General features: G+C 37.0%; 1 protein-coding gene across 6 annotated transcripts in view; it reads right to left on the minus strand.

Moving 5' to 3' along the window:
• MYOM2 (myomesin 2) overlaps window positions 1–26004 on the minus strand; it is a 79571-nt gene that overhangs the window by 37072 nt on the left and 16495 nt on the right. For all 6 annotated transcript variants that reach the window (XM_068678430.1, XM_068678428.1, XM_068678429.1 and 3 more), the window contains 10 exons: window positions 19468–19556; window positions 19341–19391; window positions 18882–19046; window positions 14465–14626; window positions 12120–12261; window positions 10333–10532; window positions 9126–9179; window positions 6686–6813; window positions 3128–3311; window positions 123–297 (listed from right to left, as the gene is read on the minus strand). In XM_068678430.1, the coding sequence (XP_068534531.1) occupies window positions 123–297; window positions 3128–3311; window positions 6686–6813; window positions 9126–9179; window positions 10333–10532; window positions 12120–12261; window positions 14465–14626; window positions 18882–19046; window positions 19341–19391; window positions 19468–19556 (1350 nt within the window). The remainder of the gene's footprint in view (window positions 1–122; window positions 298–3127; window positions 3312–6685; window positions 6814–9125; window positions 9180–10332; window positions 10533–12119; window positions 12262–14464; window positions 14627–18881; window positions 19047–19340; window positions 19392–19467; window positions 19557–26004) is intronic.

Raw genomic sequence — 26004 nt, forward strand, 5'->3', positions numbered from 1 at the left:
ATTTTTCATCACATTCATTCAACATCCACCTCCCATCATAACACCATTGCTTAACATATAAACTGGATTAAAATTAACTACAGTTCTCAATCCTCCCCAAAATACAGAAGTATTGTCAATACCTGTTATATTTAATAGGTTTATGGTTACTAGGTTCCCAGTGATTTGATCCCACCACAGAATAGTCAATATAGTAGCCATACAAATCCTCTTCATGTTTTGGTTTATCCCATTGAACTACAACTGATGTTTTTGTATTCCTTGTGGCCACTACCCGACCAGGTGCAGATGGGACAACTAAGAAAAAGAGAAAGACATGTACTGTTATGGAACACATCAAAATAAAAATAAGTACATACAATGCTGTATACTGTTACTATGCTTAACCACTTTAACTATGATTTATCCTACCATGTCAACATTTCTACATTAATTATATTCTAGTGTATTTGTTTTGCTAAGTCACTTGTCTGGATACTTCTGTATGAGTGCTTATAAATGTATTTATTTTCCAGTTGTTTACTTACAGTAAATTTAGTCTAAGCTGCTAGGCTTCCTACAAGTCTGATTTTATACAGATTTTTTGAAGCGTGAATTATAAGGGAACATATTTTCAAATATCAGTGTGGATAAAGGTATGAAAATGCTCTCTCAAATATTCTTTCTCAAATATGAAGTTTATATATAGTTCCTGTAGCACTACTACATCAGTAAAAAATGCACTTAAACTGTAAAGGTACAAATATCATGAGAGTTAGGAAATACCACCTGTCAGTCAACTAATGATGATGGCAATTCAGAAAAGGCCAACTTTTCAGGACAACTTTAAGTGTATGTTTGAATACTAAGTGGTTAGCTAAACTTAGCAAGATGGATTTCACAGAAGCATTGGAATATTGGTTGGAAGGGATCTTAGGGGGTCACCTAGCCCACCCTGTCACCAGGTGAAACTATCACCAGCACAAAGCCAGATAAGTCATGGCTTTGTCTGAGTCTCACAAACTTACGACAATGGAGATTTCACAGCTTTCCTGCATAACCTGTTCCAGCATTGCGCTATTGCACCTTTTTCACCAGGCAAGTACTGTCAAACCTTAATCTTCTAAACTACAGTTTATGGCTGTTGCCTTGTATTTCATCATCTGGCACTGCTGAGATCAGTGTGGTACCACCATCTTTTTAAGTGACCACTCTAAACAAACCCAGCTACCTTGACTTCTCTGCAGGTCACAACCTCTGGGACCCTGGCCATCTTGGTTGCTATCCACTGGAACTCTTAGTTTTTCAGTCCCAAAAGAATACTTACATAATATTATAATATATAAATACACAGTACAGCAGTAAGGCTGTAATATCAAGTGGGAAGTGAGTTCAGCTTGAGATAAAGGTACCTACGTTTAGGAGTTTGTGTGTGTGTCTACAAGCACATGTTCTTAAGCAGGCATTATAGTCAAAGTTCTAGGGCTTAATTCAGTTACTTAAATTCATTTACTACCATTTTAGAGCATCTGAGCCTTCTTCATGGAGTTGGCAATATGACTCAGGAGATACTGAACACCTGCACCCCTCTGAAATGGCAGTCTGAAAGCATTTCAAAAGATGTCTGCTTGGGCAATTGAACTGAGCCTCAGATCAGTGGTTGGCAGAGCGCTTGAAAGGATTCATCTCACCCTGATGTAAATACCCCATAGCTGGTCAGCCAATTTATCCTCCAGGCTCCACTCACCACAGTGAAAGGAGAGACATCCCAAGCACCTGAAGATGCCTACATGGAGATACTTAAATCCGGATGTCAATCTCAAATCTCATCCACTTTTACCACTCAAGTCAATTGTCTAGTACTAAGTGTCATTTTGGATGGCCTAGCATAACCTTTCTGCCCTCTAGTTTCTGCTCAAAAGAGAGAGCCACCCATAACTCACGTGTTATGTTTGGCAGCCCCATGAAGTTGTCTCAGCTACCCTCAGGAATGTCAAATGGCACTGTGTGCCAGCTACTAAATGAAGCCATGTGTGTCTGATGCATTTTAGCTCAGGTGGTTAACTCCATCTCTGAAAGTACTCCTACAGTTTCTCTTCAAAATACAACCTTCTCTTTCTGCTTTCAAGTATGACTACTATTTATTCAAAATGGTTTTTTTGTGTTAACCCCTAAGGAGTAGTCTATTTTCTGTACTAAGTTAAATAAATACAGTATTTTTCTTCCCTACCTTGGGGAATGTTGAACAGTTTAAATAATTTATACGCATTAATGAAACATCAAATCAAGAATACTTAAAAGCAAAACATAATTTTGTTTCATTTTGCATAGTTACAGATCAAAAGCTAAAGGCAATGGACTACATTTTTTTAAAATTATGATAAATATTAAGAAGTTTACATCTAGCGATATTTAGTGCACTATGGGTATATCAGATACTGTATTCATTTCTTACATTTTTAGCAAGTGCACTAATAAGACATGCTCTGAAGGTGATAGATGTCAATATATGGGGCTGTTGTCTGTGACCTTTGCTAAATTGCAAAAGTACATCAAATATTTGAGATACACATTGAATAACCACTCCCTACATTTTCATTTGCATACTTGAATGTGGCCCCGAAATAAACACTTCATTTTCATTTAGAATTTTACCACTGAATATGAAGATGTATCTTCCCCCATCACTGAAATCTACTCATCTGCATGCCACAGGAATTCTGCACCAACAGTAACTTTCAACTTAGAATACTAAGGAAGAAAGGAAAGGCTACCTTAACTAGCTAAAAGTGTGGGGAATTAGGTACTATATAATTACCTGAGCCAGACAATACAATTACGTAAGTTAGCAATTAACACATATTATCTTATTTTTTGACAAGTCATATTAGTAGAGCACTCTGAGGAATGACTAACTAAAATTAATTTAACTTTTTAACAATTACTGATCTTAGAATGGAGACTTATGATCATTATGAAAATTTTTGAATGTTTCTAAAATTTAACATCTTGGTATTTTTGAAATTCAAAATGAATTTGATTACTATTATTGTAATTATACTAATCTAATTATAAGGAGAGTTGTCTATTTACATTTTGTACAATATCAATTGTATTTAATATTAATGCCTTATGATTAATGCCTTACCAACAGTATCTTGTGGTTGAATAGGTTCTGTGATTTCAGATGGATCACTGATGCCATGCTTGTTTGCTGACACAACTCGAAAGACATATGGTTTTCCTTCTGCAAGGTCAAATACTGCGTAGCGAGGAGATTTTACAGCAACCTGTGCGTTGACTCTTTGCCAGCTTCCACTGCCAACCATGGACTACAGAAGAAAAAAAAAAAAAGCTGAAAATCACTTCTGGGAACTGTCAAAAAGTGAACATATTGCTATATTGCATACTGTCATGAATTTACTCATGAGCTAAAGGAGAAGGATCATTCTCAAATGCCTCACTTTAGCATATGCAAATTTTCATAGCTCATGCATTCAAATTCTCTACAATAAAGGTCTGAGGGCTTCACTGTCTCCCTGTTTGCCTAGACTTTGGTATATGTATTCTTGTACATATAGCTAACCTTCAGCTAGGACCATGACTGTTACCCATTACTGGTTCCAAGAGTTACTCTCATGTTCTGCAAAATTTACTTGAACACTCAAAGATTCAGTATAAAGCAAGCCCTAATCCAGATTTAGCAAAAAGGTAGGGAGGGGCATGTTACATGGACTTTACTCACTGACATATCTTTATGTACTCTGTTATGTAAAGTTGTGTCTCTAAAGCATTCATCAAATGAAATAATTACTTTTGAATATTCTCTTGTACTGCTTTTGGTATAGTAGCTGAGCTAATTAGCATCATAACTGTACATAGAAGAGAGCCAGCAAATCAGCACTCTGGGAGAATTATGTTGTCCATTAGATCCCCTGGATAATCTCTTGGCCCAAAACAAAAATTAGTCATGGTGTATTTCAGAGATTTTAGTAAAACTCAAGTGCCCACTAAACAGCTTAAATAAAATTACCTTCTGACACAGTAAGGTGCATAAAAATTAAATTTTCATAAGTTTTGGAACAGAGAGTCCATGAACAAAGTCTGATAGATTGTAAACTTCTTACAGAAGGAGCAATGTTTCATGGCACCTGTGAAACTACCCTGTATATAATGAGGCCTACTATAGATAAATAATGAAAAGGTAAACAGCTGGAGCCCATATATCAAGATCTTTTCCATAGATACTGAACTCACCTACTGTTCTCAATAGCAAAAAGGAAATATAACTTTCATTTTCTTCATTAAACAGAAGATGGAATATACAAAAACATCATTTTGCCATATATTTTACTTTCTAGTATAAAAAACATTAATTTTTACATTTCAGCTTCACAGATACATGAATCAATATCACATTTTACTCTGTAGTTTGATTTGATTTATCTGTTAAAGAATGCTTTAAAGTAACGTTGCTATTCAGCATGGAGAACTCAGTTTCAATTTATGTTTCTTGAGGCCTTTAAAAACTCTTTTTGTTCCTCAACACTGAGACTTCTTTATTTGAAATATATTAATTAGAAATCATGATTTCCTAAATTAACAAATGACTGTGAAAAGCAAAAAATAATTAAAATAAATAAATAAATAAATAAAACAACCCAAAAAAAATTCACCTATGAACTGATTGGACTATTCATATATATAAGCTATTTATATGTCAAAGGATTTTAGAGTCAGGTATTAATTAGTATAATGAACCTTTTTTTCCTAATAATAGCCTTTTACTCCTCATTCTCAGTTTCCCTCAGTAAGTTTGGCATTTAATTAAGATTCATTTGTTCCTCATTGCCATTTCAGTATAGTGTTTCTGAAGCTATATAAAGCTATTCCTGTAAAACATGCAGATACATAAATTTTCTAATTCATACGTAGACTGAAATTCAGCTATGTGTAAGTATCCTCAGTAGACATTTACATCTGAGCTTTTCATTTTGATGAAATCTGATTCTGAAAACAAGTAGGTATTTTCAGGCCACACTTCATCCAACAGTAGTCTTCTAACACAGGATACCCGAATCATTACAGAAAGTTCCAGTTTGTGTTTCATCTCTGTAGGAAAGTGTAGGTAACTAGCTCAGATGTACAATTCTAAATTATAGGCAGATAAAGTTAGAATAAATCTTGTACTTGCTGTCAGATTGTGATTGAAAGCATGCTCCTGATGAAGGGCATGTTACTTTTATTGTCTTTTTTTTTTTTTTCCCTAGAGTCAGTGACCAAAACTTCCCTTTTGGTTGATGTATAAATACAAGACAAAGAGATGGTTCAAAATGCTTAATTTAGTTGGCATGAAATTTATAGATAAGAACAGATGTATACAAGTAGGAATAAATATAAAGAAACAATGATATGATATTGTGTGGCATAGAGAGAAAATAAGATACTTATTTAAATGGAATAATTTCTTACCATTAGTTTTCCTGAATATGAAAGACAGAGTGGGAGAAATCATAAATATGCCTAGTGGAAAATCTAACTAGTGAGTGGACTTCACTTTACCCTTAATATTTCAACACCCAGCAGGTAATGGATGCTGAATACAGTAGAGATAGGATATGAAGGGTTTTGGAATTGGGGATTTTGATGTGACTGAGAAGAAAAAGGCAAGATGGTGAGCTGCAAAAAGTGGGGTGATGTGCACAAAATGGTTAGCTAAGAAATGAACTTCAAAGGAATGTGTTGAACAGTTGTGAGAAGAAAAAAAAAAGTGTAGTAAGGATCTGCTGACACAATATTCAACATGGAAACTGAACGTGTGGCAGTTTTATGGACAGTATCACTGTCCATGGATCATTAAGAGAGGGCATATGCTAGATCCATCATTCATAAAAACTAAGTATAGCTTGGCATGTAAGAGTTTTAGAGGTCAGGTATGAGGCCCATTTTACTTACTGAAGTGATGGGCAAACTTTGGAGCAAGGCGGAAAGATTATGACCTCTGGCTGCAATTCAACATATTTAATTTACGCACCTGGCACAGAGACAGATTTAGCTAAATCTTAGTAGCCTCTAGATGGGAGAAGAACAAGCCTCTCCTACTGTCATCATCCAAGTTCCCTATCAAGTCTAGGGGATGAAAAAGGCTGCCAGAAAGACTACCGGGGAGCAGTGAACCTGAGACAGACATCTGCCTCTCTACTAGCCTTTTAGGGAATAAACTGGAAATATCAGGTTATAGCACAGGGTGCAGTAAGCCTGCAAAAAGAACAGTGAGAATCAAGCTATGAGTCGCTGCTTATTCCTTGCTCTACTGCAGGACTACCATAACATTCCTTGTAATACAGGTAAACAGCAAACTGGAAGTCTTGCCTGTAGGGATGTGAAATCAAAGACTTTTTATTTATTTATTTATTTTCCATTAAACTGCTACCTTACACACATAGTTTGTTCTCATTTTAGCCAGTAACAAGCAAATTGCACAGGGGTATCCTTTTCCCTGGACCTTGAATTTCAATATTCATTAAATCATGTAATATGACATTTGATTGTCCATGCCTATCTAACATCTCATTACCAGATCCTGTGAGACCTCAGAAAGTGTTAGTTTTATTGCTCATTCTGCAGTTCTAAAAATGAGTTGAATATAATTGCATGTGGCAATGAAACCCCTCATAGCTGAATGCCTTTGTGCAGTACAATGTACCTTCTCAATGAAGTACGTCAATGGCTCCCTGCCACGGGGAACAGGTGGATCCCAGCTGAGTACAACATATGTTTTGCTGATTTCTGAAGCATGTACATTGGTGGGAGGGCCTGGAATCTGAATATCGCCTGGAAGAGTAATAAATGTAGCGAGTGTTAAACAGCAGATTAACCTCAGGGTCAGCTTTTACGCTACAGCCCACTCTGCAGCACAGTGCTCAACTAGGACATCATCCATGCAGTCCACTTGCTCACTTCAGCTCCATTTTGAGGAATGAAGTATCAGCATTAAAAGTTAGTTATTTACTTTTTCAGCTAAAGTTAAATATGCCCCTGAAAAGCTGTGCATTTGTCACACATTTTTTTCCTTTGATCACGTTTGAATTACTTTTATCTGCTGGGCAGAAAGCCTTGGAAAAAAAACTCTCCACTATATGCAAATAAGATATATTTTTTGATCAAAGACAGAATTCCAATGTGGCATTACAAGAACTTAGGCTAGAAGATACCTGCAAGGGAAGTACAGTAAGGAGAAGAACAACAGAAAAGGAAACAGAACCTATTAACAATATAATGTGATGTGATTATATGATAATATAATGTAGACAGCTAGCATAGTCTAAAGCACTTCTAAAAAACATGGATAGGAGGCAGACAAATGTCACCAGCCCTTTGGTGACTCCATCAATTGGAGTGGCCTAACCAACCCCACCCCCTCCTTACTTGCTCTACAGTGCTACCAGCAAGGTGAGGCAGGACCTGCATGCCAGGCTGGAGGCAGTCAGCACGGCTGTTCATATCATCCACAGTCACTCACAGCAGCATGAGAAGAAGCCAGTTTCCCTACCAGTGGGATTACAATGGTGTAAAGCAGCACTACATAGGAATGGCTCGGGACAGTGAGAAACAGCTTCAGGTAGAGCTACGCAGCTCTGAAGAAGCTTATTCTTGGTAATAGTTCAGAAATAGCAATTCAGCAGATACCTTCAATTTTTTTTTGTTTGTTTGTTTACAATGGAGAAAGCAAAAAGTTTCTTAAGGCAAATTTTGTCACTTCCTTATGTTAATAGGGAGCTTATGTCCCCTAAATGGTCAGAATTTGACATCAAAAAAGACAAAAAGGATTCTATAAATAATCTCTAAATCATGGAAGCAATGTTTTAACATTTTATAAACACCTCATTATTGAAAAACTTGAAGCTAACATAGTTTCTAATGATATGACATGATAGTACAGCCCACTTGCTCAGAATGAAATGTCACCTGGCACTAAAAACGAAATACATTTCTGATCTATGAGATCACTTTTTCAAAAGTGGTATCCAATCTTGTGGATGAAAATAATGATCTATACAAGCAATAGTATGTGGAGATTCATATTCTTCTATTAAATATGAATAAATAAAACATGAATCCCAATGTCATTATTTATACTCACACCAGATTGGCTGTTTAACCTCCTGATCATTCTCAGGCAATCCTGAGAAGAGGAACATACCCTTTGAAGCCAGACAAGTTAGACAAACTTGTTCTGAGCCTATGTTGTGATTCTGATCCTATAACATCCCTAACAGTTAATTAGGATACCATAATCAAAATGGAGAAATTTCATCTGTCCCACCCATGCACTGGAGAAACTATTTAACAACTAATTCTCCATTCAATTGCACCTGTTCTCCAGTGGATTTTCATATATTATGTTATTATTGGAGTTACAGCTTTATAAGCTTACTTTGTTGAAGACAGTATAAATATATATTTTGTTAATATACTATGCCATTATAGTTAACATTTTTGACAGGTTAAGTGAAAAGAAAATCATTATGCAAGCAAAAAAAAAAAAATCATCACATATAGAAACAAAGATGGAAGACATTCGGGCTTTACTCAAAATTTGGAAATGATCTTTCCAGTTCTTCTGAGGAAAAACAATGTTTAATCTATAGCCTTAACAACCTCTATTCAGGGAGAGAGAGATTAATTAAAGAATTGGGATAGATTTGCATAAGGTTTTTTTGTGTTGTTTTGTTGTGGTGTGGCATGTGTGTGTGAAAGAGAGAGAGAGAAAGCAGAAACAACTTGCTCAGATCACCAAATTCAGTGTAAAGAAAAACTATATTTAGCTCCCAGAAGGCTAGTTGAAAAGAGAATTTGGGTGATCAGATATGTTCAGCTGTTCAAACTGAGCCTAGCACTGGCCAAAGCTAAAAGGTGAGGAGACTGTCAGAACATAATGAAACTAATATGGTACTGTCTATCCTTTTAGACCTTTATCTTTCACTTGTGTTCTCTCAGGCTTGCAAGCCAAAATATCTGACTATATATGTTACTATAAAGAGTTTACTCAGTAGGAGGATTTCTTTTAAAGCTATGTTTCAAAATAAATTGCTGAAATCCTGGGATACAAGCAAATGGACTGAAATAATAGAAATACAACATACCTTCAAGGTCATCTTTACTGATTACAATCTTTCTCCCTTCATCCACGTGAATAGCTGTTAAGCAAAGCATTCAGTTAGTTTCTTGAACCAGATTACTGTATTTACAATTTTTTTTCAAATTACTGTTCATCATCTATCAAAAACACTGTATGCCTCTATTTCTATAAAACTGCTTTAAATCTTTCCACAGATGTAATCAGCTCAGAGTCATACATTGCTTCTTTAACTTCCATAGGAAAACCAAACAAGACAGTACTATTTAAAGATGTGCTAAAAAGTAAGGATCACAGCCACAATAGATTTATTCAATTGTCTGGCAGATTGGCAAACAATTGTATATTGTATATTGTCTTTTGCCATAGGCATTGGCCATAAAGCCAATGGAAACAGCATATTCAGCTCAGGTTTTACAAGTAACATTGGGGCAGTCTTCATAATGTGTTTAATTCCCTTATGTATAAAAGCAGCACACAAAACAGAAAGTGCACAAGTATACAGTATATGGAATAAAAGTACTCCCCAGAGCAAGACAGCTTACTGCACTCCTGGAGGAGCTCTCACAAGGCTCCTTTGCAGACTGCAGTGGCCTTTAGCACAAGACCTCAGAAGGAGTTTGTTTATTAGATTGACTTTTTCCATCTGCCAGAAAAGTTACAATACCAGATACCCCCAACCTGTAGCAGGGGAGCTTTGTGCCACTAATGGCACTTAACTGAGGAGAAAGAAAAAAAAAAAAAAAAAAAGATGCAGAAAAGATGCAGATAAGTGCAACCGTCTGTAGGATGGTGATTTTTTTTTTTCTAAGATAGACATTTCAATTACTTTTTCGAATGTTTCTGCCAGCAAATATAGAAGTTTATGGGACCTTAGTGCCTGTCTCACATTGCAAATGTTACAAGCTTCCAGGGCATACTGAAAGCTTGAAAACATTGTTCTTCGTAGTAATTTATATTGTTTGTATTTAAAGATAAGTAAAAACAGCTATAACTGAGATGGAATCTCCAGGTCCTGAAAAATTGTCCATGTGGACCTTGCCATTCCAGCTATACACCCTCCACCCCACTCCGCACCCTCCCATTGAAATTAGTGAGATATTCATTGAAAGGAAGAAATAAGCACTGCTGCTTAGGTTAACTAAGCAAATAGAATCTGAAAAAAAAAAGTAAGATCACGTATTTATTATCTGTTCCAGCCTCACAGAACCTACTTTGTGTTCTTTCCAGGTCAACAGGGTCAAGAGCTGCAACCGGTTCAGAGACTCGAGAAGGCCTGCTAATGCCAGCGTTGTTCACTGCTCTCACACGGAATATGTAGGACCGTCCCTCGTAAAGACCAGTCACAGGATACTTGCAGATTTTTACAGGAGCATCATTGCACTGGACCCAGTTTTCCAAGCCTACTTCACATCTTGGAGTAGCAGAAGACAGCTTTTATCAGTGTCATCCCACAATAAAAATACGCCGTCCTACATATTCTGTGATGAGTCAGCATCACAGAAACCACCCTCATTAAGTTGAAGGACTAAACTATGTCACTCATCAATGAAACACTCTTTATACACTCTTTCCTCTGATCAGACAACCAATTCTCACCTTGTTCATATTTATTCATAACACAGTTGCAAAGGTTATTTTTCATGCATGTTTTTTTTTGTCCTTGTCAACTCTCTCTGCCTTCCTTCCACTTAGTTCTCTAACTTGTCATATGACACAAGTTATTCACTTTTATTTTTAATATGCATCTCTCCAGAAGATGCTGAAATTGGAGTGTTTACCTATTTTTTTCCATCTCTTTCATGTCATATTTTTAAGGAAGCATCGTGCCTTTTCCTCTGACAATGGTTCGACCACCGAGTCATCATGAAGCACAATGATGTCCCCATACTGACTTCTTTGTGTGTACACATCTGTTTTGTCTCCTATTACTGTAAACTTTCATGGAGAAGACTGCCTTTTGCCCTAACAGTACTGGGAAAAATAGGGTTGTGATCAAAGGCTACTTGGTGCTGCAGCAATCCAAGTAAAATGTCAAAAGAACAGCTGGCTAGATTATATACAAAATAGGTGAAATACTCCTGTGATCTATGCACTGCACAAATTGGATATAACTGGTAGAGTCCCTAGGGCTTAAGTTAATTTCCTCATGCTGACTGCTATTCATAAACCAACATTTTCCAGCAATTCCCAGACAGTTGTCTCTGAACTAGACCAAATTACGGGGTAGCAAATAGCAATGAGCTACAAATGTTGCTTTTGAGTGCAGAGCATTATACACTGTGAAATCACTTCAGTAATGTTTTTGCTGACTGTCAGTTTCAAATACTAAAGATCAGCTGTTCTGCTCTGGCTGCAAGGGGCAAGCCTACACTTCAGTGGAAGAGATGCAAAACAACACTTGGGACCCTGATCCTGGGCTGCCTGCACTGAGCTGAAACCCTAGCAAAGTGCAAAGCAGACTAGAAGAGGGAGAGAACTGCCATTCTGATTTAAACTACCAGCTCCCAAAAGCCTGTGCCTTGAGCCCCTGCTATACCACAGCTATGGATGAAAGAAAAATATAATTATATAATAAATCCTAGATTCCAGTGTTTACAGTATACAGATTAAAGAGACTAAATCTAATTCAAGATATCTATGGATTCTGGCTTCTATAAATTAAATGATGCCAGGGCTCATTCTCTGACTTGGCCACATCCATAGTATTGAACATTTTAATGGTCTGATAAAGTATGGCTGCTTGCAAATGATTACTGGAAATGGCCCCTGGTCCTTAATAACTCCCAGACTGTACTCAGTATTGCCTGAGAAAGAACTAGATTACTAGAACTAAAAAAACAGTCCAGTTATTTCACAAAGCAGGCAACCTACAGCGCCTGGGGTCTGTAAAAACATAGCTAAAGAACCTAAGTGGTCAAGGATATATGATGGAATTTTTGTAGTTAAGTATATGCATGCTTTGGGCAATAAAATTAAATAAATACCAACGTTTACATACTTGTCAACAAAATATCCAATGACTGGGCTCTGGGAGGTCGTATTTGGTGGCTTCCAGGTAACAATAACATAGTCTCTGTTAGCATCATGGCACTTCACATCCATCGGTGCCCCGGGTGCTCCCGCAATCAATGCATCAGCATCTGGATTACAAATAAAAATAAATCAGTTTTGACTGTGACTCCTCTGAAAGCTACAACAAAGACAAAACGGTATATTTTCAGTTCACTCTGCTAGCCTTTTACGTGAATGGGAGCCCAAAGATTTCATTATACACTAATTCACTGCACTAATGGATCAGACTCATGTATATCTCTCCACATGGTTAAAAGTTTGCAGGGATATTTTTAGGGTATGGAAACAGTTTAAGCATCAAGCCCCCATTACTTCTCACAGAAATTAAAAGCCCTACTGCCCCACATGTTTTTGATCTTTCCCACTGAAAGCTGTAACTCAGTGGGTTACTGACCAGACCAAGGTAACAGCTATGTAGCTGAGGAAAATAAACCTCTTAGGAAATGAAAAGTTTTCAAACTCCTGGTACATTTCTAAGGCTACTTTTTATTCAAAGTCTTAGAAGTAATGAATGTACTTTCATTAAGATACTTTTTTGTGGTTTCATTTCTGAGGTATTGATTGATATAGACCCATGACTCCTAGTGGAGTCTCCTAACAGGTTCTCTCCCTTCAAAGAATGTTTTCTATAATACAAAAACATACTGTATAAAGGGCAAATTTATCCTTGTATGGATTTTTTTTTTTCTGAAATAAAGCAAAAGCTGCAAGTTTAATTTGAACCTTAATTTGATGTTTTCCCAAATTTTCCTAAAATATCAGCAAAGAACCACTGTGATCCTATAACAATCTACCTCCTGCAAGGCTACCCCAGACTTTGCTGTTCTTTATGCACATTTCTTGCAGATGAATTTGAGGTATCTCAGAGGAGGAAACCTAAGGACTAGGAAAATCATTTGCCATAATGCAAAGACAATCAGTTTTGAGGTGGCTGATGCTCAGCATCAGGCCTGTAATCCCTTAAAATATTTATTTTCTATGGTCCTGACTCTACATTACAATGACTTTGTAGCATCAGATCACAACCTACATTAAAAAAAGATGAAAGACCAACAGAGGACACTACAGACTCTGGAGGACATAGCTCAAGTCCTGGGTTCTGTACATGTGAATGCATTAGACAAAGTACAAAATGGACCATAGAGATACCTAAAATTGACCCACCAGTATGCAATAATCTTCTAGGAAAGTTAGTATACATTAGTGAGCATTTTTCACTTGAGTAGTTCATTTCCTTGAAGGTAATTGGGAACTAGAAATCTTTAGCAAATTGTTTCCAGTGAGATCAGGGTGGCTTGCTTAGGATATACTGCAAAGCTGATGAAGCCCATGTGCGAGTCCTGTGAGGAAGATGTATCTTAACCATTCAAAAAAAAACATTCATTGCTCCATGCAAACTGTCTGGAAAACTCTTCTGCAAGACAAGCATTTTACAATACATTTCCAAAAACATCCCAGATCTCTGTAGGTTTAAAATCAGTACAGCTCTAATGGCTTCAGTGGGGTTGCTCCAGCTTACCACTGCTGAACATGTTGTCCAATGTATTTAAGAGAGTGAAAGCATTGCTCAGCTAGAGTTATTTTCCTCCTTCAATAAAAGAACTTAAAAGAAAAACCAAGTTTTGCCCGGAGGTGCACGTGGGAGCTCATTCTCCCTTCACTGAGAGTTGTACATGCAAACGCAAGGGCAAATTATGACCTTTATTCTATTTTAATACATTTATCTTCCTTTCAGCTATGTCTCTTGTGAAAACTGTATTTCTTCAATGAGCTAATTTCTTACTTTGCTTCTTTTCTCTGATTATTGAGCTGACTGTGATTGGTACATTGGTGGGAATATTTCTGTTGCTTCGTCCTGTGCCGTCTCCTAAGGCCCAGAGGCACAGAGCGTGAGAATGCCCAGCAAGACTCATTCCCACTTGGCAATCTCTATAAATAAATAAAACAGTGAGTACTGGTGCCATGTGAAGAAGTTTAGTCCCTATCAGGAAAGGAGAAAAACAAAGGAACGGGTGCTTTCTTCATAAGAATGATTTACCTGGTTCCCCAGGAAGGAAAATAACCTCAGAAATATGTTCTTATGAAGCTACCCACTCATGTAAAGTGACTATGCTGTTTCTAGCACAGACTACAGTATACATCTAACGACTATGGAATACCACAATGCCAACTTTCTTTTCTGCTTCATTCCTTACATGTGACTTTTTAACAAAATAGCTCTTTCTACTGCTCTTTTTTTAATTTCTCACAAGAAAGGAATGAAAACCTTACCTCTGACAAACAGGTATGCACTGCATTCATTCACTCCACCTTTTGTAATCATACGCAGGGTGTATAAACCTTCATCATCCTTGTTCAGATGAGTAAAGGACAGAGCTGCCTGGCCTTCTCCAAAATACAGCTTTGTCCACTTGGAGTCCTTTATCAGCACATCTGGAACAGAAGACCCATCAGATACATCACCACGCTGGGCAGAACTGCATATATCCTAGTGCAGCTGTGCAGCTCTGTGCTAATCAGAGGTACCCACTACGCCAGCTTTATGATAACTTTATTCAGAGTGACAGTGCTTTGATACTATGAAAACTCAAGCTGGGTCTCTCTAAACTCATTTCCTCAGTGAATTTTAGAGAATATGAAGTCTCAGAATACCCTATGTAATGCCAACAGCAGAATTTCCATCATTGTCACTTTGCATATGCTGACAGAGAAAAATATTATCCACATTTTGAAACAATTATGTGAAAATCTGTCATACCTTGTAATGAATGCAGGGTGGAACTTCATTTCATTATTAATAAATTTTCCTACCTGTTCAGGTCAAATATCAGATTACTCAATTTATTTCTCCAAGTTTAAGAGACAAGATTTCAGTTTAATCTGGACCGCTATAAATATACACTAAATTTAAATCCTCAAGGCATGCCTGTTGAGCAGTGAATGAAATTAAATTTGAATTTCTCACAGGTGAGAGGTGGTGACCCATGATTAATGCAAATTAATCTGATTGCCTAGTGAAACCTGAGCAAAAGAACGAGCAGGATATTTTATGCTAGCCAAGGGACTTTCTTCATATCACCTTTTTAATAATTGATTGGATTATTTTTAATTCTTAACTCCCTGAGACCTATTGCATACTAATTTATTCTAATTGATGCAGCAGAATTATATTTAAAGAAGCTGAATACCTATAAATGTTTATTACTCTATTGCTTAAATATACTTTGGAACAGGCTCTTGAATGATTGTAAAGGAATCAGGTTTCCCAGCTACCAGCTGAATTGCATAAGAAAGTATAAAAAATGAAACACGTTCAGATAATAAAGCATCTATAAGACACACACTACTAAAACTTACAGCAGTAAATTACATGATCACCTAAGAACACAGTTGTTTAGTGAGAAGAGTACAAAGTAAATTCAGTCACATTTGTTCACAGGAGATCCTTTATCATGAGATCCTTGCATGTCCCCTTTCTGTCATGTCACAATGGTACTGACACTTTGTGGAGAGAGACATGAAGTGCTTTAGATGAAATCAGAAAATGTCTCCACCTAGAAACTTTAACTAAGTGTGATTTCTGTGGAAAATCCTGAAGAAAAAATGAAGTTGAACAACCAGCTCCTTTGAATAACAGGTCACTTATTTAGGTTCCAAGCTTGAGTGGAATCATAGACACTCTAAATTGAATATATAGAAATGGAAAAAAAAACTGCCATATTGTCTATCAATGCCAGAATCATCCATTCCCGCTGTTTATGTGCACCTTAAACCAGAAACTATGGAGGCAGTTATGTTTGCTAAGAGCAGAAAAACTTCTTTCCTTTACACAAGGTCAAAGAAGCACCAAACCCCTCAAGTAAGAGGACTATTTGTTAATGCAGTCTGGATGGATGACAAGAGAAGCCAAGAAGACAAAAGAAGCCAAGAAGTAAAGATATTCACAAGTTTTAATAGGGCAGGTATTTATGTACTTGTGATCACAATGATTTTACAATACAAGGGCGTCACTGTTGTGATCAAATCCCCAGTCTACTCACATTCTGTGCTCTGTCATTCCTATCAGAACTTACCAAGGAACTAACATGGAAGAGACTAACACTCAGAGTCAGTGTGACTCAACCCTCACTTGCTGACTTCAGTACATGAGATATTTTTTCTAAAACATTGTTCTGCTGAAGAACATTCTGCTGAAAAATCAGATATAGAGTGGGGAATTACTATAAATTGAAGTTTATCATGTATTTTGGTCTGCTGAAATATAAACTCAATTCTGCACTCTGTGATTTTTTCCTCTGAATTAATTTTTTTTATTATTATTCTAGATTACAGTATAAATAACTGCAGAATGCTGGTGTGTATAGCTTTATAATGTTTATATTACACTAGAGATCAATAACAGAAAGCTCCAGTTATCAGCTGAACTCACATCAAGATTGGATATATATCCCTTAACTATTATTTTGATTTAGTTCTTTCAGTATCTTAAACTGTTATAAGTGGGCCATGAATTGTAGACATCATACTCATGTTTGTCAAATCCCCAAACACTTTAGAGGATTTGATTCAGTTGACTTATATGCCCCTAGGAGTCTAGTAGACAACCACAATAAGCTTCACTCATGTGAAGCTTATTAATACTGGATAAACACGTATTTCTCTTGTGTATAATTACTAAAATTAAATCATACAGATCTATGCCAGGGTTTTAGTTGTTATTATTTGATTAATAAAAGCTGAAAAATCTTAGGAAAAATACAGATTGTCTTAATGCAAGAGTAGAATTAAATATTACCTCTCCAAAAGAAAAAGAAAAAAAAAAAAAAAAAAAAAAAAAAAAAAAACATTAAAACATTGAAAGCACATAATGTTGAACAAATTATTAACCTTCGCGTCATTTATATTTATGCATTGCCTCCAGCTCTCAAGAGACTCAATACAGGTAATTGTAGCACACAGCAAAGGTTCATAGCTCAAGAATTCCTGCTGTATTTGGAAACAAGTTCTGCCAGTTGATACATCTTCAAAATATTGTGATCCATGTAGGATCACAAGGAAAGACAATCTTAAGCTTGTTCATATCATCGTATTTCCCTGTAACATAAATAGAATAATGGGATGAAAGTCTACCTGACTCACTAGCAAAATCCCATTGCCTTCAAAGAGACCGTGTTTTTATCTCAGGTTTTCATTTGGAATGTAACCCTATGGCAAATAAGGGGAAAAATAGAGCATAGCTTTGTTATATATCAGGAAGGAATTATCTTGGCATCATAATGAATCTGAACGGATAAATTGTTGTTCAACTATCCATCGTGCAAGAACATTTCATAGTGGATGAAAATTTGAACAACATGGTGCAACACTTGAAAATTAGTAGCTCCTCATGGCTGTAGTTCCCAAAACAAAAGTTCAGAGACTTGGCACCTTGAGAATCTGGGCCCAGTAGGAGACAAAGTTAAAGTACCATTGAAAATAATGTCTCTCCTCAGAGTCTATTGATAGCAACTTACAAACCCCTGTACACTTCAGTGGGAAGAGAATCTGGGTTCAAGGATGAGCCTTGTATTTTAAGTTATTCACCAAACAAAACAGCCATTTTTATTATTTCATATTTTCACTGAATATCAAATTTATGTAAAATACTGATGTGCATGAAACAAAAGGTATAACTATCAGCAATAAAATAGTCTCTTTTTTGATTTTCCTAATCTCAATTTTTCTTGACTTCCTTATCAATGTTATTAACATTTCTTTGTTTATGCACCACATTTTGTTAGCTATAGAATTTTACCACCTTGTCTATGACCAGTCCAAATACCAGCACTGGGAGTTTGCTATTCCCATATGTGGTCCCTTTGGGGTAAGGTTTCAAGGTTTCAGCATCCACTTGAATCCTCAGAATGTGTACTTTAGGATCCTACACTGAAACTGTAGTTGGTGAAAAGTTGTAAGCTTAATATCTATGATAGCCTAACATGTGCTAAAATTTAAGTAGGTGGTTTTATGTTTCTAGTTTTTTTATTATTTTTTTTCGGGGGGGGAGGGGGAGGGTGGAGAACTAATACTACTCATACAGGGTTAGTATAGCATTAACCAAACACTGCAATGTGCTTCGGGGATGTTTTTTTTTTCAGTACTTCCATTAAAGACTGCTTTACTTAGCATAGCATCATTTTTCACTGACAAAAGAGACAAAGGCCTACAAACGTGGTACTTACACAGCAGAGCAAAAGCCTGTATTTCAGGCCTGATTCCTCTAAGTATTTCTGAACTATAAATTAAATATGTGTTAACGTAAAATTCACAATAGTGGAGCAAGATGGAATAAGAGAACCACGCCCACACCTCAGTGCTTCAAACATTAATTTACTGCTTTGTGAGTACCCTCCAGTTCAGTGGTCACAGCATTCAATTATAAATTATGCTCAAACCTAGGAATTGACTTTGGTTCTCCACCTACTCAGTAAATGTTCTAACCACTGTTATTAGTTAATATGAGATTACCTCCTTTGCTGTAAATGTGCACCAAGTAATGTAATTTAAAGAGAGATCAAGCCTGTAAATTCTAACTAGAGATATTTATTTGCCCTATTCTGAAATTAGTTCTGAGAATCTCATGTTCCAAGCCTGGTCAGTGTTTTCTCCAGCATTTTCCAGATAGCTTCTATTCAATGTACTAACTTACCATCTCTATACCACTCAGCACGGGGCCGTAGTCTTTTCAGCTCTGGGGTGACCAACACGGAACACTTAAGGGTCAGTGTTTCACCTTCAGTTGCAAAGGTGACTCCAAATTTCTCCAAAAACTGGACGTCAAAGTGTGTGAAGCAAACATCATACGACAGGGGCACTATGCATGAGAAAATGAAAATATTCTTAAGTAACTTTTTGTTATCACAAGCGGATTACTGTTAAATCTGAAGAGGAGATGAACTCTCTAGTATACTATACGCTGATGTAGAGATGTAAATGGGAAAGAAAAAGCATTTGGATGGCTCAGATTGCTACTGAGTGAACAAAAATTAGAGAACAAAATCAGAAGAAACAAATTATATTTTATCTTCTCATCTGTAAAACATTATTCTGGCTTTTATTAACAATAAGGGTATACAAACTATCAAATCAAAAAAATATATTTGCTTACAGTGGAAGGGCATTATCCCAGCTGGGTGAGGCTCTTCACCCTCTCGGAACCCTGTAAAATACAGACAATAAAGGTTCAATGACGAGAACATATTTATTTCTTATTTTAATCATGAAATAGGACTTACTTCGTACAACTACAGCACAATTAGTTGATGCCTGCCCATGGACATTTGTTGCAACTGCTGAATAAGTAGCAGAATCATCAAAATCAGCTCTGAAAAGGGAAAATCAGAAAATAAATGACTATGCAAATACAAATGCTCTTAATGATCAATATTACAAACCAAGCTGTGTCAGCACTAGGTAAAGTGTATAAAGCTCTTTGCTTACATCACACTGTACAAAAAGTTGATGAAAGACAATCAGAAAGCTGGTACTGGTTTTGCTATAATTTTATCACAGATTAGTGTGCAGGCTGCATTAACTTAAGCAAACTGGAAACGACCTTTAGAGAATGATCAAAAGGAGATAGCTGGAATATGCCAGTCTGGCTCTTTCCTTTCTCTGTGTAACCTTCTTAATCTGTCTTGCTCTTTTGCCACATATTTTAAGAAAGAGACATGGAAGAAAAAGATGTGATGCTTGCAGAAAATTTGTCCCTCTGTGGCTAGCCCCAGCAGGTAGATACTGGCATTTTTTGCCTCTCTTATACTTCTTTTTAGGCAAAACAAGTGTAATTTTGGAAAAACTATGGAATATGACCTAAATTCTTTATGGGCACAAAAATTTTGGTTTGATTTATTTTTAGTGAGAAAATATATTTATTATGTAAGGACAATAAAAAATAAAATTAAATTAAATAAAATTAAATAAAATTAAAAAAAAAAGTTAATTCACGTAACGTATACTTAGTAATGGAATGTCTTATTTACTCTATCTTTTCTTGAAGGATAATTTATGTTAGCAGATATATGGCTAGTTAAGATACGAGTCCATACCTTGGTGTCCCAATTCTTTACTTATTTAAAATTGGTTCAGTCAGGAGAAATATTACATCCATGGATGTGACATAAAATTGAGGTAAAGGAAAGGAAACTAATTCCTTATGTCCTTATATTTTTGGTGCAATTACATGAAACTACAGTTAAATAAACTTAAGTGCTGTGTCTAATAAATATAAATATAACTCCCTATTGGCTAGAAACATTAAAATACTTCAGACTGTTCTAAATACAGATTTAGGTAGAGTGATATAGATTTAGGTAGATTTAGGTAGAGTGATATAAAATACAGATTTAAGTAGAGTGATATAGACTCCCCCCCAAAAGAAAGGAAGAAAGGAAGAAAGGAAGGAAGAAAGGAAGGAAAAGAAAGGAAGGAAAAGAAAGGAAGAAAGGAAGAAAGGAAGAAAGGAAGGAAGAAAGGAAGGAAGAAAGGAAGGAAGGAAGAAAGGAAGAAAGGAAGAAAGGAAGAAAGGAAGAAAGGAAGAAAGGAAGAAAGGAAGAAAGGAAGGAAGGAAGGAAGGAAGGAAGAAAGGAAGAAAGAAAGGAAGGAAGGAAGGAAGGAAGGAAGGAAGGAAGGAAGGAAGGAAGGAAGGAAGGAAGGAAGGAAGGAAGGAAGGAAGGAAGGAAGGAAGGAAGGAAGGAAGGAAGGAAGGAAGGAAGGAAGGAAGGAAGGAAGGAAGGAAGGAAGGAAGAACTTAGTCTGGAGGAAAAAATAATTGTGAAAAAGTTGGAATATTTCATTTTGATATTTCACAATAAACATTTCAATTCCAAAAAAAATCAGAATTTACTTCTCCTTTATTTTCAGAAACATACTAAACACTCTAATATGAAATACTCCAATATTTTTGCTTTAAATAAACGAAGTGTTTTGTCTGGCCCTATTTGATACCTTTTCTTGAACTTTTTTTCTTTAGCCAAGTACTCAAAACTATGTCTGTGTCAAACAAGATTATTGACTTTTTTTCTATTTCTTGGAATTTCTATTAGGTCTAGCCATCAGTTAATCAGAATGCTGAAATACATACAATTAAATCCTGCTTCTGTGTAGTTCCAGTGCATTTAATAGAGACACTCTCAGGAATTTCTGTTGATGTCTGCATATACTTAGTTTCCTCTAAAAAGAACAAATTTGTATCTTCGTGGTAACTGACAGATGAAAGGGATGAAATTATGGTTGTACTTGTCTTCTAAGAGGTCATGTATCCCAGGTGTGAAAGAAGAAAGAATATGTAAAAGTGTTAGATGTAAATTGTATAACATGATGCCAATTTGGGCCATGTAGCACTTGTGACAGTCACATCAGACACCTGTTTTTCAGCTCTTGCATATATTCTGGACAGTGTCATATCACAAAAATGATACTATCTGTACCGTGATGCCTAAAACACAACTTGATAAAAGCTCTCTTAAATTGAGAGTTACCTCCCTAAACATACAGGAGTAACAGCTCCTCCTAGAGGTAAATCTCCGGCCACAATTTTCACAAAATAAAGCAGCAAAATACCAAGTCTATCATATAATTAATTATAAAAGCCAGAGAACTCTTAAGATTAACCCACTTAACCAGAAAGCCTGGTGTAGAATATGAAGCCTGTGAGTGCTCCACTACAGTCTATATAGGCAAAGTCTGAAAAACACTACAGAAAAACTGCAATACTAAGCTAAATACTATTCAACATCTTGGGGTTTTCAGGAAGGATTTTAAAAATGACAATACCTGTTCATAAATCTACATAAAGCTTAACTAATTTCTGGATTTGCTTGAAAACTGTTGGAGTTGGTAACACTAATTTAAAAACAGGAACAGTTTTTTCCTGTCCCAGTTTCACATTATTGTTTGTGCTATAATATGCCAAAAGCAAGGTAAAACAGTTGTACAGGATTTTTTCCTAAGTCATGTTGTAATGTCTCTATATTGAAATTTACATAATTCATACACTGGGCCTGTTCAGCCTGGAGAAGAGGAGGCTAAGGGGAGACCTCATCGCAGTCTACAACTTCCTCGTAAGGGGGTGTCGAGAGGCAGGAGACCTTTTCTCCATTAACACCAGCGACAGGACCCGCGGGAATGGAGTTAAGCTGAGGCAGGGGAAGTTTAGGCTGGACATCAGGAAGGGGTTCTTCACAGAGAGGGTGGTTGCACACTGGAACAGGCTCCCCAGGGAAGTGGTCACTGCACCGAGCCTGACTGAATTTAAGAAGAGATTGGACTGTGCACTTAGTCACATGGTCTGAACTTTTGGGTAGACCTGTGCGGTGTCAAGAGTTGGACTTGATGATCCTTAAGGGTCCCTTCCAACTCAGGATATTCTATGATTCTATGATTCTATGATACACTTTTCATAGCCAAATACAGTGCCTTGCTATAATGAAACAAGCTAACATCAAATGTGGCATCTCAAAAGTGTTTTTAAAGAGGCATTGCAGAATTGACTGTAGTGGAACAATAAGGTTCTCTGTAGTTACTCGGCACTACATCCCTACTTTAAAGGAGGTATATATAGTATATATTACATACTATACTGTGTATAAAATAAAATATATATTAAACAGTGTCAGGGATTGTCCCCTGAAATTTTATTTTGATTACTCTGGTGCTGATGTGCTAGAACAGCTCTAGGCATGCTCTGGTGTGTGACAGCTCCCCAAAAAGATTCCTGGGCACAGCTCAGGAGACAGCAAGAGTCATTTCCCAGAAAACATTCTGGATGTAGCTGCCCTGTCCTGAAAGACAAGATGAGCAGCAGGATATAGTGCATCCCATGCCAGGGGGCCACTGTGTCAGAGGATGTTTTTAGGTTACCATGGCAGGAAAGTCTAGGACAGCAATTCCTAGTCACTGGAGGGAGGTATAGCATACACTGCATGCCCCCAGACACATGTCCTATAAAGGATTCCTGTCCTCCTGCCCATTCACCAACCTACCTGGAGACTATGGAGGTGCGCAAGGTCTTCCTCCAGCCTAGGTGCCCAGGTTTCTCCTGGAGAAGCCATACCCTCCAGGAGCACAGTGCACACTTTCCTCCAGAAGCATGTGTGCTGGGGAAGCCAGGCTGCGGGTGCAGTGTTGATCCATCCCTGGCTGTACACAAGTTCGGCAGCTTACAGCCCCCAAACTATATGTGAGTGATGGATGACTGCCCCACCATTGCCGTACTGGGCTGCTTCCTTACATAAACAAAGCATTACTTCAGGCTGCTCTGCTGCATCAAATACAACTTAATTGCTCTTTAACATTTTGTTGTTACAGAGCATTGGCACAAGGATAAAATAACAGTGTGTCTGAACTGAGGTTAATCCTGATTAACTATCACTTTAAAATAGTTATCTTTTGCTCTCAGCGTTGGCTTAATTTTCTAGCAAAACAGCAGCTAAAACAGTCAATAGGAAATAATTGCCTTTAGAATTACACAGGATTCAGGATCTGAAACATGATTTATTATTTAGCACCGGATGGCATAAAAATAACCAAGAATCTCTAAAAGCATATTCTGAAAAAATGTGAGGCCACAGTCTGCTTGACCACTCAAAACATCAGAAATGTAGAGGTGTAAGAATTGCAAAGCTCTCTCCCTAAAATGAGGAAGCAAAATGCCAAATACCTGATTAACTTTTCAAATGGATATATAGCTGTGCTACTCTCAGTCCACTCCCCATATTCTTGCCCTCTCATAAGGAACAGCAAAATGCCTCTCACGATTTCCCTGATTGTGAGGGTCTCCAAAGTAGAGGAAAAAAAAAAAAATCATTAAAGTCTCCAGACAGGAGATTCACAAAAGGATTGTTTTTTAGCCCAACCAGCTCAATGCCTGAAAGCAACTATTTGGCAGAGGTTGTCTGGATTTGTGATGGAGTATGAATTAATTTTATCAGAGGGTACAAAAGAAAAAAGAAATTACTGATCTACTGACTGACCACATGTGTTTTTGTTTTGTTTTTTTAACAACATTTTTGGTTTATGATGAAAAACAAGGTCCTTATAGTTATTATGAACATAAAAATATCTCCTAAGTCCAGGCACTTTCTTCTATTTAAGAGTTCCTAACAATTCTACCTATTTTCTGGAGGTCACTGCTTTGAAAGCATTTTATAGTTCCTTCCTATGATCTCTAGCCTAGCTCACCAGGGGATAAATCAAATCATCTTAGACAGCCTAATACTCAGTGGTCTGCCTTCAAACCTGGTATTGGAAATGTATGGTATTAGTGGGTAAGAGCTACACAGCACATTGGTTTAATACACACTCTGAAAAAAAAAAAATTTGAACAGGAGGACAAGTTACTTCAAGTCCTAATTTTTCTTTTGTGCCAGATAATGCTCCGATTGAGGATTATCCTAATAACTGTTTGCTTCCCTTTATGCTGAAAATAGATAAATAAAGTTTCCTAATAGCATGACAAAGTCCATTGAGTCAAGACAACTTAGAAATCATATTTGAAGTACCCAGGAGGAAAGGTGTGGTCTCTCCAACAGTTATTCTTGCATCATGATGGAGAACGTGTTTTCCAACCTTTACAAAGGTCAGATAAAATATGCATAGAGTACATTTAGATAGCATGAAGTGTGAGGGCAGAGCTGTATCTGTCCCAAGGTACTAATACTTTTTGTGAAAATTAAATTGCCCTGAATCCACATGAGGTTCTGAAGTGCTAATGTTTGTGCGGGGAATATTCCCCAGGCAGATACATCTGTTTAAAATGCATGTATTCATCCATCTGCCTTGTGTAGATTTAAACACAGGAGTTAAGAGTGAAATAACATTTTTCCTGAATTAGAACACAATTTGGTGCGTGTCAAGAACAGGAAGCACAACGTAGTAAATTACACAGAGTTAAAATTGCCTCCTTTGAATCCAAATGACAAAATTTTCAGTGTTACGTTTAAATGACACCAAAATGTGGAAATACTCTGCTGGAACACCATCTCATAGACTAATTCTCCAGTCAGACTGAACCTGACTTGTTCTTTTTGTTTGGTTGGTTTTTGTTTTTATTGAATAGGGGAGCTCTGTTTTGGGGCTGCATCTTCCTCAAGCCCATCTCAGTGGCTCCCAGTTATTGCAGATTATAAGGTACAGTGACTGACAAGCCAGAACATCACAGACCTTTTAATGTGGGGGATGTTGTCTGTGTTTCAGCAAGGAAAGAAGAGAAGTACACCATACATGCTGATTATGCACACACTGGCACTGCATATCTGCAAAGCCCTGGGACCTGCAGTTTATCACCACACAATCAACCCTACACAGCTCCCAGGCTTTGCCTCCTGAACTGGAGGACTGCCTTTGCCGCAGTGCCTGCACACCATCCTGCTTCCCCCCACAGCAGGAGAAAGGGCAGCCCTCACTCTCTGTATTTCCATTTTAAATCATTTTTAGCCTTTTGTTCCTAATCAAACTAAAATAGCACTGTACTGACTGTATTGTGTCATTTGTTAAATTACAATAGTTAGAAAAGAAGGCTCATTCCATTTTAAGCTTTTTTTTTTTTTTTTTTAAAGCAATGCTGACAGTGCTTAGGAGCTGAGCGCCTGATTAGGGGGCTAGCTCTGCCTTCTGGCAGCAGGTATTACACTGCACTCTGCTGGCTTTGCCATACATTTTTGCTGATGCAGCCACAAACCCTTTCTTGCCGCAATTAGAACATTTAAGCAATGACTTACTGAAACAGGAAAGGGAGAGGGCCCTAATAAAAGATAAAACACTGCCAATCTTTG

Source organism: Anas acuta, chromosome 3 (genome assembly GCF_963932015.1).
Source record: "Anas acuta chromosome 3, bAnaAcu1.1, whole genome shotgun sequence".
Lineage (NCBI taxonomy): Eukaryota > Metazoa > Chordata > Aves > Anseriformes > Anatidae > Anas > Anas acuta.